Raw genomic sequence first — 13,060 nt, 5'->3', positions numbered from 1 at the left:
TGACCTAGCTACAAATCTCATCTCACTAATAATTTAGAAGACCTCAGTCCTTGAAATTCTCACAATATTAACAATTTAATCATTACACTGATGGAAAACTGACAGTTTAAAGATAATAATACAGTGGATATAGATTCTTCTTTAGAAATAAGTCTGCCCTACGCTCAGAGGGACTTGCAAGTGGTTTTTTCCGCTCCCCACCACATTTCAGTTTCTAGCTTACACCTTTAAATGTCAGAGTAATCTGGTTATGTTTTCATGCGTTTATAGCTATATGGAAAGCACGGAAGTTACACCAATCTACTACATACTCATGGTAGTTGCAGAGGGGCCACCAACCCTTTTGAGCACCTAGGGCTCAGAACAGAAAGGAGACAAAGAAGTTCTACAGAAGATGACAGAAGAACTGACTTCAGATATTCAGCTAATGCCATAACCAGCAAACTAGCTCTTACTACAGTGACCAGAATCTTATACCTTCAGATATATGAAAAGAACATCATCCTGAGTAAGCAGAGACTCCACTTATTAAAAGCTCTTCACTCTTCTACCACAATTCTCATTTCCCCACGCTCTCTATAGAGAGGCATACTGTGCATTTATGAGTGCTTTGAGATCTTCCAACAAAACACTCTGCCAGGCATTTGTATTACAACAGCTTGCACTTGTGTTATCATATTTGAATTACAAAGACAGGCAAACAGAAGGCAATTTCTCCTGGGAATTTTTGTTGGGATATAAATCCAATTTTTACTTGATTCCGTTAACAGCACTTTCACATTCACTTCCTTTAAGTATTGCTGCACTTGATATTTATTACCTAACACCTACTTGTCACCTTGAGCAATCAGTGAAAGTCACCAGAAGTTGACAGTACACAGAAGTTAACAATTCACTTCACCCAACAGGACAAAAAAAGACAGCCACATGCCCTAAACAATAAATAGCTACAAAAGGTTTCTACAGATACTCTGTTAGAAAAAGTGAGACATTTCAATTATATTCAAATTTTCAGTCCCTTTACACATGAGTTTCACGTATACAACAGCAAAACCTAAATTCTTCACCAAAAACTATCAGCTCTGTTCTAACGATAAGTGCCCCTCTGTCCAAATATAATCTTGGTAACTGATGGATGCTCTGAAACGAAAAAAACAGACTTACTGTAATCCTGTTCTGACCCAATTTAGAAAAATTCTTGTGCTAGGTATCAATTTGCCACGACTTGTACGCAAATATTCCCACTAGCTGCAGTGGATCAATCTCATATGCAAAGTTCAAGTCATTTCCACACAGTTTCTGTATCCTGTGACCTCCATCTACGTAGAACTAACAAAGAAACTCAGAACGTATTTCCATTACCATTAACATTATATTGTACTATTTTTTCTTTCACCTCCTCCATTCATTTAAAACCTCATTTTCACCCTTAGACATATTCTATTTAATCTTAGTTTTCAATCCCAAAAGCAGATCAATACCTTTCTTCTTCAATCTACATAGCTCTCAATCAAAGAGTTAACAAGGGGTGAATTGAATCGACTTGTAGGTTCAAATTGGTATTTTTTGTAAAAAGTCTCATTTGCTAACTGCACTCATGGAAAAGAAAGGAAAAAACCTCCCCATAATAAGCCTCAGTATTAGATTCCTAGGCAAAAAAGGTTATAATTTGTTCTGTAATTTAAGACTGTCACAGTACTTTGCAGGAACAAATGACAGAGCCTCCCATAAAACATTATTTTCTGGAGCACTTTAAATCCCGTGAAATGAACTTGCGCTTCCTAAGAGGACTTCTCCCTGTTAGAGCCAATTCAGCTGTTTATGAAGAGGCGGTAACAGCACGGGCCTCGCACAGTACGTGCTACTGAAAGAGGATATACCTTGGTCTACGAGACACCCCTGCCAAGGTACTAGATGAGCTATCTTCACGATCAAGACCCAAGAACTTCACTCAAAAAGCCACAACGGTTTCACCGTGCTTTAGCTCTAGGCCTTAAGCAAGGTACTCCCCGCAAAGCGGAGACCATTCCACACTTTGCTCCCCCAGCACATGAGCACCTGACAGGTTTTTTTGAATGTATTTTCACTAAAGCACCCTACCGAAGTACAGAAATTGGAATGCAGCTGTTTCACCATCCTTTGAAGAGCTACATCATTTGCACAACACCACTCCGCAGCCTGCAGAAAGGGAACGGGAGCCCTGGGAAGAGGGAGCAGCCCTGCAGAGGGGCCAGCACGTGAGTGACAAGTCATTCCAGGACTGCTGCCTTCAGAGGTTGAGTGTTAAACCCAACACCAGAAATAAAGCCCCAACACTACCAGGGACAAATTCCCTATCCTTCAAATGCTCATTATTTCAGCAGGCGGACATTATTTTAATATTAGCAGACTGAGTCCTTCTCCAAGTGATACTTAACTTTAACAAGAACATCCCAGGATGGTTGCTGACAGATGTCCAGTGTCCACAATCAGTGCCTAACCTTTCCCTAATGGAGACAAAACAACAATAGAGGGATATGAACAGTATGCTGCATGATGCAAGTAGCATCTTTAAAAATGGCATCAGCTTTGGAAAAGCACCAGGCTTCATTATCCTTCTGAAGACAGAGATCTCCTTTCTGGGAGGAAATATATTTTTCTTGATATTGTTATTCAGTGTATCAAATGGGAAAGGAACATTAAATTGGGCCTTTGTTACAGAAAAAATGAGCTTCCATTTTCCGCACCTCTAACTCGGCTTTAACTGCTCACCAATGTCAGATCAAGTGACTAACAAAGGACCAGATCCTCCTCTGCCTTGCAGCCACGAGAACAGGGAAGAATCCTGCTGACGATAATGGAGTTACAGCAACGTGAAGGAGGCAGGACCGGGGAACAGAACGAGACCCAGTACATCCTTACATTTTCAAACTGCAAGACCAGCTTTTCTGCAAGAGGCTTAAATTGCCAGCTAGCATAACGGTGAAAGAGAGTCCCCCTTACAGGCGACTAGATCTCAAGGGTTTGGCAACACACACATACACCAGTAACAAAAGCAAAGCAAGGGGAGAGTGGTAACAGCATGTGAGCTATTATACAAAAGCACGTCATTTCCCACTGTAAAGTTCTTCAGGAAACTTTCTGTGAATAAAAAGTCAACTCAGACATTAAGGAAATCCACTCATCCAGCTCTTTCAGGCAGTTAAGATCCACCTCAGGCCCACTGGCTCCAAAAGCCATGACATAAATGCCATAAACAAAATTTCAAACTCTGCTTTCACTAGTTTAACAAAGAAAAAAATTGCTAAACTGCTGATAAAAACAGGTACCATAGTTTGGAAACAAGTTCTCTACTTAATCTCTGCCATCCTTGACACATTCGTCTTCATAATACATTAGAGAGTACTATTTTTCCACTCTATAGACAAGAAGCTGAAGCTCACATAATTTAAGCATCTGCTTCAAAGCCAAAGAGTCTGTGGCAGGTTAAAATCTGAAGGTCCAGACCATCCTTTCTGCCAAAACCCTGCTTTTGCTGGAGACCAGTATCCAATTCCCTGATGCTTCTGGCAAATTCTTAGTCTGCTACAAGTCTCCTACCTTCCCATCTATATTGGAGTACACTATGCTTTTAAAAGCCGCACTGCAGTCTTTTGATAAAAGGGACAAACATGGATATAAACATATAGAAACTGTACAACTGATAAAGCACAAATTACAGAAGGAGCTGAGCAACCTGTGGAAATCCTTGCTGGAACTGAAACTGCATTTGATTCTATTTTTGACTTTTGTGCCATGAATACTTCTCAAAGTTCAGTAGCAGACAGACAGCTTTCACCTCAGAATGTCATTCATAATTAATCCCAAATTCTACATGAAATGGTTGAATTCAGTCCATGCAATCAAGGCAGAGAACCAAGAGCGTAAAACTTGTGTAGCTAATCAAGCTAGTGCAATTTGTTTCTGCTGAAAGCTTTTCACAAACATCCTATGATCTCTCTGCAGAATAAATCTGTAAATCATTTCGGGATTTTGCAAATTCTACTTATCCCCATTTTACAGATGGGGAAGCGAAAGAGAATGACTAAGGCTCACACCCTCAAGGATTGTAAGTGCCAACAGCCATGGAAAACATCAAGAACAGAGCTTTAATGACTTCTGCAAGTCAAGAGAGAGAGTGCAAGTAAGAGGAGAGCACTGAACCAGAAAATCCCCAGTTGTGGCTAATTCTCCAGCTGTGATTAACTCATCTTTCTTGTCTATTTCGGTACTTCTTGCACCTCCTCACACAACTGGCTCCGGGCACTGATGGGGACAGGATTATCAGGCTGTGACCACGGCTTGGTGAAACAGCCTGTTGGTCTACATCCCACTAAACCGACAACTGAGAAGCAGCTGAATTCCTTACACTGAAAGAAATGTAGGTGGCACTAAGGCAGGTGGATGAAGCCCAAATAAAGCCATTTCATTAGGATGGAATAGACTTAACATTCCAGAGAGCTAATGCAAGCCAGAGGCCAAAAGAACCAGCCTTCTCTTTCTTCTGTTTTAAAATGTTCTTGATAAAGACACCTTTATTTGATATTCATTGTTGTTTTATCTGCCTTGAAATGGGAACTGCAGACATTTTGATAGATGGATTGAGAAATTGTTCCGTTTCAGTCTAACTACTGTAAAATGCCTTCACATCCGCTAGCACAGATACAGCTCAGACCTCATCTGCAGAGAGAAAGCATCTCAAAAACATCTCTCAGAAGCAACAGCACAGCATTTCTGTGCTGCTGTCTGGCATGCAGTAACACACAGGAGCGAGAAGACCTAGAGTCTGTTCCCAGCTCTGCTAGCAACCTGCTGCATGACCTTGGCAAGCCTTTCTGCATCTGGCTCTGCCTTCCTACCTTCCCTGCACTTACAGCAACACGTCTTTGGGCACAGGCTGCTTCTGCTCAGTGCCTTCTCTTACAGGGCTAATAACGAAGCAGGAGCAGCAATACCTCCTTACATGGAGGGAAGGGAAAAAAATTTCTGCACAGCAGCCCTCTTATCAAGGCCAGTCTGATGTACGTACAAGTATAAAGCTGTTTTCTGGTGACACGGTTGCCTTTCTCACGTAATGTCCTTAGACAAACCTGGCTTAAGAAGCAGACTTCCAGCAGCACAGGCAGAAAGCCCCTCTGTATTGTGGTCTCCACCTATCTTCACAGTCCTCCAAAACTCAAGAACTGTATCCAATACTTGTTGATAGCTTAGATTGTACTCTCTTCCCGGCAAGGGCTGCCTCCAACCATATGCTTACACCATACTAGACACATAAGGACCACTGTTCATGAACCTGCTGAGTACACCATACTATAAATACACTAATACTTCATCTTGCACACAGGTGTTTCTTCAAGTCATGTTCCCCTTCCTTCAACTCTCTAAATACCTGCTTCCCCCAAACCTAGGCCATCAGTTCATTTTCAAGTACATTTTTGCAGTCAATAATGGGGAAAGATTTTTTTTTAATTACTCTCCAGTCACACATCTCCCTGGCAACCATAGCTGCTCCAGGCCTCACAGTTGCAAGACCCTTCTCTTCTCCCAGTGAAAGTCACAGATCAGATCCCTCTACTCCACATTTACTTTGACCTCTTGGAAATTACTAGCACCAGCAGGACTCCAATACAGTCCCCAGTTCTCTTTCCATCCAGCAAACAGGAGCAAGCACACAAGAAACAGGCAGTTAGTTTATTACTACAATGGTGATGCCTGTACCTCGTAAGGATAGAAGATTCCTGCAACCATTACTGCAAGGGACTCAACACCATGAGGAAGGAAAGAACACCATAATGATCACTGTGAAGTCACATTAAAAGAGGGGGAGAAAACCACCCCAAAACACTCTTCCACTTTCATGCAAAGGAGGCATAAAAAAATTACATACAAGCTCCCTGCAGCATACTGTCCCCATTCTGGCTGGCTGTGTCCATGGCAGCAGGAAAGAGACTGAAACAGAGTTAATTTGATTTCTTTAATCAATGGGATTTTCCCAATTACACATTAACCACTATCAGATCAGTCTGCCACTGCATAGCATGGCAGAAGCACATGTATTTTGCAGATTACTGCACTGCATCATGTTTATTGCAAGGAAAGTACATTGATTTCCATAATTGCACTGTACTTCACTCCTCCACAAACATTGTGTAAACACAGAAACTGTGGGTGCTACTATCACTTTTTTGTCTCTGCATCTTGATTTTTTTTGAAAGCAATGCAAGTGCCTACTCGTCAAAGTAGACACTCGCACCACAGGAGGGCTCAGAAATAACCTTATAGTTGCACTGAAGCACCTCCCAACAAGTAGCTTCATGGTCCTTTGCAGACAATTAAGTAACAAAACAGGAGAAGCAATCTTATGTCTAAGGCCAAGACTGACATGTTTGCAGCTCTGCCACAAATTCCCCAAATGACCTTGTGCAAGTCACTCAGCAAAGCAAGCTGCTCTCCATCTACGAGGCAGCTCCTGGGGCTGCAGCAAGGGCTGCCCCAGGCAGAGGTTCCCCCCATCTCCCCCTACCCTTGGGCACAGAGAGAAACAAGAGGCAGCGCACAGTGACCCCGCTCCTTCAAAGTGCCACAGTAGAAAAGTGTGGCGGAAAAGGACTCGTACCTGGCTTCTGTGGCCTGGCACTTGTAGAAGATAGAAGATACTGAGCAGGCAACAGCACTATTTTCCCTACCACTTCCACAGCCCCCTCAATACTCTGGATTTGCCACTGATACAGGTTAAAAGAATACTTCATTAAGAAAGCCCTTTAATTCTATGTTTGCCTCTACTCTCTGACAGAGGCTACTGGATGGTATCATAAGCCTCACTGCCTGGACTTAAGCACTGTAATATCTAGGTGACAAGTATTAAGTGCATACATTGGAGTTCTCAATAAATACATTTAAGGGAAACATTTCAATAAGCAGCAATACACAGACTTCATTAAAATACTGAGCTAGACTATAAAACCCCAGTTAACATGCAGGATTGATGACATCATCTCTGTTCCTATAGCCAGTCTTTCTGGGTGGAGCAAAAAGATTTACCTGGTTTTAAATCCCTTTAAAGCCTGAGGCTGTTAACCCTCCCATCATTCACCTGCACCCACAGAGGCTGCATTTGGATATTTGAGCCAACACACTACCTCTGACATTTTTGGCTGCTGCAGGTGTCAAATAGACAACCAAATGCTGGACTTAACGATTCAAGCAGTACAGAATCTTTGTTACTCAACTTAATCATTTATTTGTTGTAGCCCTTGAAGTCTCATCTTTCCCCTTCCATTTGAATTTGCTATACTTCCTGTTGGGCAAAAGCCTAATTCGAATCCAGGCCTCTTTGTAGTATTTCTGAACCCCCCCAATGCCTAGAAACATGGAGGATAGTAAAGTAGTATCATTTGAAATCTCCTCAGCTAAACATAGGCTTCAGTGAAATTATAACGAACTATGTAAAATTAGTCTAGCCCTATGTCTCAGGATACCTTTGATAATACTCAGGATACCTCTTGTAATACTACAGGCACAAAGACATCTATTGCAGCATCCTCCCCCAAATCTTTACACCACCTATACAATATGCCTCTTAAGTATGCATGGCAGTGAAAGGTCAGAAGGTTAGCTGCACAGTCCTAACAAAAAACTCCAAATCCAGTACCGGTCTAGCCAGAGAACTACACATGCTCTCCATCTCCAAAGAGGGTCTCACTATCAGAAAGCTAGCTCAGAGCTTAGCTGCACCTGATGGAAGCAGCACAGAGATGAGGCTCACCCTTCAGCCCACTCTCCACAAGCGCTTTATTGCCATGGCTGGATGTTACACAGCATTACAGAGGTTAGGGCTGCCTGATCTGACCCCAAACCTATCTAACCCTCAACATTACCATAGCAATTTCCTCTGGTCAAGATCCAATCCCCGCCAAATTTAAGTAGGAGTTGGGTGGGGACATCAGCAGGAACAAACCCAGCTGTGAAATCGGGCATTTCAAACAGCTGGCCTCTCAGGAACCAGAGCAAGGCAGCAAGCACCACACAGTAGTCCAGCAGTTCCACAGGTGGAAGTGGTTAACAGCAGACTGTGGGGGGCAGGAAAAAAAGAATTACTCCTCACTTGTCCCTGAAAGCAGATTAATAAGGCAGTCACTTCTGCACAGGAAAATGTATTCTCTATAGCAGGGATACTACAAACAGTCACCTGATCAACAGCTCAACTACACCCTGAGCCCTAAACCACCTTGGCAAAAGGCATATCCACTGGGATCTACAGCAGACTGCCTGGATCACATTCCCCGCACCCATTTTGACAAGCGCCTTCTTTTGACAGAAACTCCTAGACAACTGGAAGGCAGCCACCGAGGATCAGTTGAGCAGACATCCACCTCTGTACCACTGCAGGCTGGCTCAGCTGGGAACCATCAGCCAGCTGAATACAGATACCTCCTAGGGAGATTTTGACATGACAGAGACTGAGCTCAATGGCAAGGAAAGCTCGAGCTTAGATGTTCTTCAGCAACACTGCAAGGCCATGACAAAAAAAAGAGTGACAGGCAATGAACAATTGTACAGCAAAGCAAAGCTCCTGTACCCCAAATTATGAACTCATTAATAAACACAAAGAACAAGACAAAACCGAAGTTGCTTGCCTACGGTGCCACAGCATGAGTCGTGACCTAAACATCCAAGGCTTGGAGTCCTAGCCACTGCTGTCTTCCTAGCCAGTTCTTCCTAGCAAGGCCTCCTCATCCCCCACCCTTCCCTACCCATCATTATGGGCACATACTTGCAGGTAGGAAAGCATGTTGAATTTGGATGCTCTTCACTGAGAACTCACAAGTGTGCACGCCAGTGTGAAGACAATACGTTCACAGTAAGAAAATACACTCACTACACTCCAGCCAAACCTGAGGGCTACGTGGTGGCCCAGCCTCATCCATACAGACACATGGAGAGGGAAGGATCGGGCCCCACTCCCATCCACCTAAGGATCACCTAACATTACCCCACACTGCAAGGTGCTGAAAACATACAGACTAGATCACGTATCCTCTCTTCCAGTCACAAAGGCAAGGAGGCAGGTACAGCAACATGATGCCTTCTGTGTTCCCAACCTCTCCAAGGACCAAGAAGCCAGCCTGATCCCAAGCAAGAGCTGTACCCTCTAAACACCTGCACCCTCTGAATGTTTTCCATAAATGACTCCTTTCCAGTAACAAAAGGCAATAGCAAGACATGAATGAGTACATGGGAATCATTCATGCCATTTAGCAGTGATATCCCCACTGCTTCAGCATTGATAATAGGACTCTGATCAAAAAGAGATGCTCAGCTATTGCCATAAAATACTGTAGTTTCATCATACACCACGATCAAATGTAATCAGGCTGGTGACTATTCATTTCCCTCCCTTCTACAAAAAACACCTATCCACCACTTCAGAGAGTTAGTATCTCACACCCTTACCCCTTAAAAAAATACACTCAAATCACTGAGTATTTCACACTGAAGTTCCTCCCCCGGCAGAGTAAGAGCCCCTGAATCACTCTTCATCCTGTGGAGATTTAAGACAACAGAACTAAATAAAAGGATGATTTACAACACACATACATATATATCAAAACTCAAACAGCTTCCCGCTCCTCCACTCTTCAGAGGAAGAGTCTGCCAAAAACTATTTTCCATCAAGAAAAAAAGAAAACTACAATGGGTTTAAACTGATTAGACCATGTTTCAAGACGGTGCATCTTTCCATAACCCAGTACAAAACCAGGTGCTGACTAGTAAAGCACAGTGTGTAAATAATGGTATCAAGACCCCCTTTAGAAGAGGCCTTCAAAAGGAATTGCATATGTGTACACCATACGCACCTGGCCAATACATACCCCAAATGCACCTTCTAGTGCCGATGCATAGCTAAGTACCCAGAAGGGACCAGAAAAGAATACTATTCCTGTTCCCACCCATTTTGACAATCAAGAAATACAGTTTCAGAACCATCATACACACTGTTATTTCTGAGAGGCCATGCATGGATCACAATCAACTCACAGCCAAAGACAGATTCAGTGCCCTCCACAAATCTTAAAACATATCAAGTCATTACCTCACCCTTAAAACTGAAAGGGGAAACTATACGAACTCCTTCCTCTCTCCCACCCTGCACTTCAGCATGTCACAAAACAGCACCTTCCCTACAGCTCAGCCAGCTCTTTGCACAAACAGAAGCTACATCATCTTGCCTTCAGACACAGCAGCCTCTGAAGAAAGCACATGCTTTGGGCCATTTTTTGGAAGGACATTATTGGGCAACAGGACTACTGACATGGCACAGCTGATGCGATGCGGGTTGGATTTCTTTCTCTTTTTATTTTTAAGAGGGCCAGAACTACTAACTGATAGTTTTACATATACAGCTCTACTGCCACACTATGGGTACTCTTGGTTATTACCACCTACACAAACCCTAGGAACAGGCAAGGTTAGAACTGAAGCCTCTTAGGAACTCTGCTCTACGGAGGTTCACGATTTGCTCAGCGAAGGTACTAGAAGTCCCAGCCCAGACTAAACTTACTTTCTGATATTAGACCCTGAAACCACCATGGACTCTACAAAGGGTGGGTGCCTTCACTCCATATATATTCCCCGAGTTCTGGATATCTAGCAGTAAGCTACTGATTTTCAAAGTTGATACCTTGCTGTAACAGAGATCATTACTAGGATTTCAGAATTTGCTAAAAAAAAAAAAAGAGAGCTAGGAAAGAGGGGCTATTGACCAATGCCTCTAGCTCTGATGCAAGTAAAAAACATCCAAGGTCTGCAAAAGCTTTCTAGATCTTCCGCTCAAAGAAAAACAACACAGAGCACCAACCTCTGGGTGAAGGATCCAGAACAGAGCACTAAATGCAGAGAGCAGAGCTAGGGGCCTGAGAAGAAAGGGTTAGCTACTGAACAAGCAGGTACAGAGAGAAGCCTGGAATACCTAGTATGAATAAGCTACAGACAGCTGAAAAGAAAAAAGCTGTAAACCCCAATAGAGTAAATCATACATTTAGGTATCTCTACATTGGTCTACTTGTATCAGGAAAGCACAACAGAAGCTGCTGGAATGGTTTTCTTTTCTGTACAGACTAAGTGCTCCTGCTAAAGAAGGGAAAAATATTCACCAAAATAAATATTCATCCTTAATTAGGACTTGCAGGATGTTTGGGTGGTTTTATACCCTTTCCTAATAGATACTTCCAGTTAGCAAAACTCTTCAGGTCCACTGCAAGAGTACTCAGGAGGAGCAGTTAATACTTATTCTGGATCTCCTTAGAGGAAATCTGCCTTATATAATAAAACCAGTGTTACATTCCAGATAACAAAGTTTTCCAAAAAAAAACCCCACCAAAACCCAAGAAGGTTTCATACACATCAACACATGAACACACATTCCTCTAGCCTAAGATACAGCAGACAAGACAAACATTACTTAAACTCTTGGAAATCAGGGCACTGCACAGTGTTGAAAGAAGACACTGCCAAACACTCGGCTCTCCCACTCTTCCCCCTCCTACACACACATAAGGACAGTCCCTAAATATTTGCTGTTTACACCAGAAATAAACTCCAGTCCTTTGATATGCTTTTGCTACAAGGGCAGTTGCAGAAACTAGAAGGAGACATAAGCAAAGTCCCCCCAAATTCAAGTCTTCTTTTGCTATCTTTTAAGTCAATAAATGCATATTTCATAAAAAAAACCCCAGATGCTGAGGCCGAAGAGCTCGTATATAAGAAATAATCAACTCAAAAGGCAGGAGGAATAAGAGAAAAGTGCTTCCATCTTCATGCAAGGCATCCTAAATCTATTTTATCAGCTATGGGCAAGCACTGGGGTAGTGAAATAATGAATTAAAATGTAAGGGAAAGACAGAGGGGGAAACCGTGATGGCATTTTTCACCGTCAGCTTGCATACCATACAGCAACTGTGCACAAATGATTTGACCCACCAGAGAAGGGGAAATGAGATCAAATAAAGCCACCTTTTATTATCCCATCGCTTAAAATTGTTGCTCCCAAAGGATACAGAAGGAAACTATCTTGTACAAAGCTACAAAGGTCTGAAGAAAATACACTCCTTATTGAACACTACGGGGAAGCATGTGCTGACACGCCAGTGCATCCACACACACAGAGGGTCATCATGGTTCTCCCCCCCCAAAGAGGATTAACAGTAGTCCTTTGATCTAAGGAGCAGGAAGGAAAATGCTCCTAAAGTTGCCAGCTTTCTCCATTACACTTACCAGTCACCGAGACGGCCAGCAGCCCCACGGAGAGCAGCAGCACCCGGCTCCAGGAGCTCACTTCCACCGTCATGAGAGCCAAGATCCCCAATTTTCCCCAGTTCCTTCCAAAGCTGCAGCTGCATCCCGGCTCGTCCCATCCCAAGGAAGGTCGCATGTCAAAGGGCAGCAGGAACAGGGCGTGCTGGGGGTTGGTGGTTGTTGTTGGGTTTTCCCCCCCTTTTTCTTCCCCTTTGCAATTGGGATAGTCCTCTGCTCGGCTGGATAAAGAGGAGGAAGGAAAGAGGGGGGGAAAAAGCAGGTCAGGCTTGTGATTATTTTTTTTATTTTATTTTTTTCAGCCCAGAAAAAAAATCCCACCGCATGGAAGGCTCTGAGCTTCTGCAGCTGGAATGAACCAAGTGTGGCAGCAGCTCGGGGAGAGGAGAGGCGAGGAAAGGAGAGGCGGGCTGGCTCGTCCCTCCCGGTGGCTGTCTCAGAGCCAGCTCCTCAGCATTAGCAGCACACAGTCCCCAGGGATTTATACTTTTTTATTAGCCAGCTGATTAGTCGTTCCCATATCTTTGTTCTCCTCTTCACCAAACACTGGGGAGGGGAGAGGGCAGGGGTGTTGTGGCGAGGGGCTGCTGTGCAGCCACCCAACAGATCTGCCTCAGTTTTGCTTCCCCAGCCCAGCACAATTCTCCCACCAGCACCCGCCCCACCAGCGCCAACAAATGACAAATTATTATTTTTAATACATACTACAGGTTTCTTGTTTAAGTCCCAC

General features: G+C 43.4%; 1 protein-coding gene across 1 annotated transcript in view; it reads right to left on the bottom strand.

Moving 5' to 3' along the window:
• CSMD2 (CUB and Sushi multiple domains 2) overlaps nucleotides 1-12,448 on the bottom strand; it is a 304,852-nt gene extending 292,404 nt beyond the window's left edge. Inside the window, exon 1 of the mRNA XM_059830635.1 lies at nucleotides 12,292-12,448. Within this exon, the coding sequence (XP_059686618.1) occupies nucleotides 12,292-12,448 (157 nt within the window). The remainder of the gene's footprint in view (nucleotides 1-12,291) is intronic.
• Between the last annotated feature and the right edge of the window lie 612 nt (nucleotides 12,449-13,060).

The sequence above is a fragment of the Gavia stellata genome, chromosome 29, assembly GCF_030936135.1.
Source record: "Gavia stellata isolate bGavSte3 chromosome 29, bGavSte3.hap2, whole genome shotgun sequence".
Taxonomy (NCBI): Eukaryota; Metazoa; Chordata; class Aves; order Gaviiformes; family Gaviidae; genus Gavia; species Gavia stellata.
This window is presented reverse-complemented; position numbering and strand designations above follow the sequence as displayed.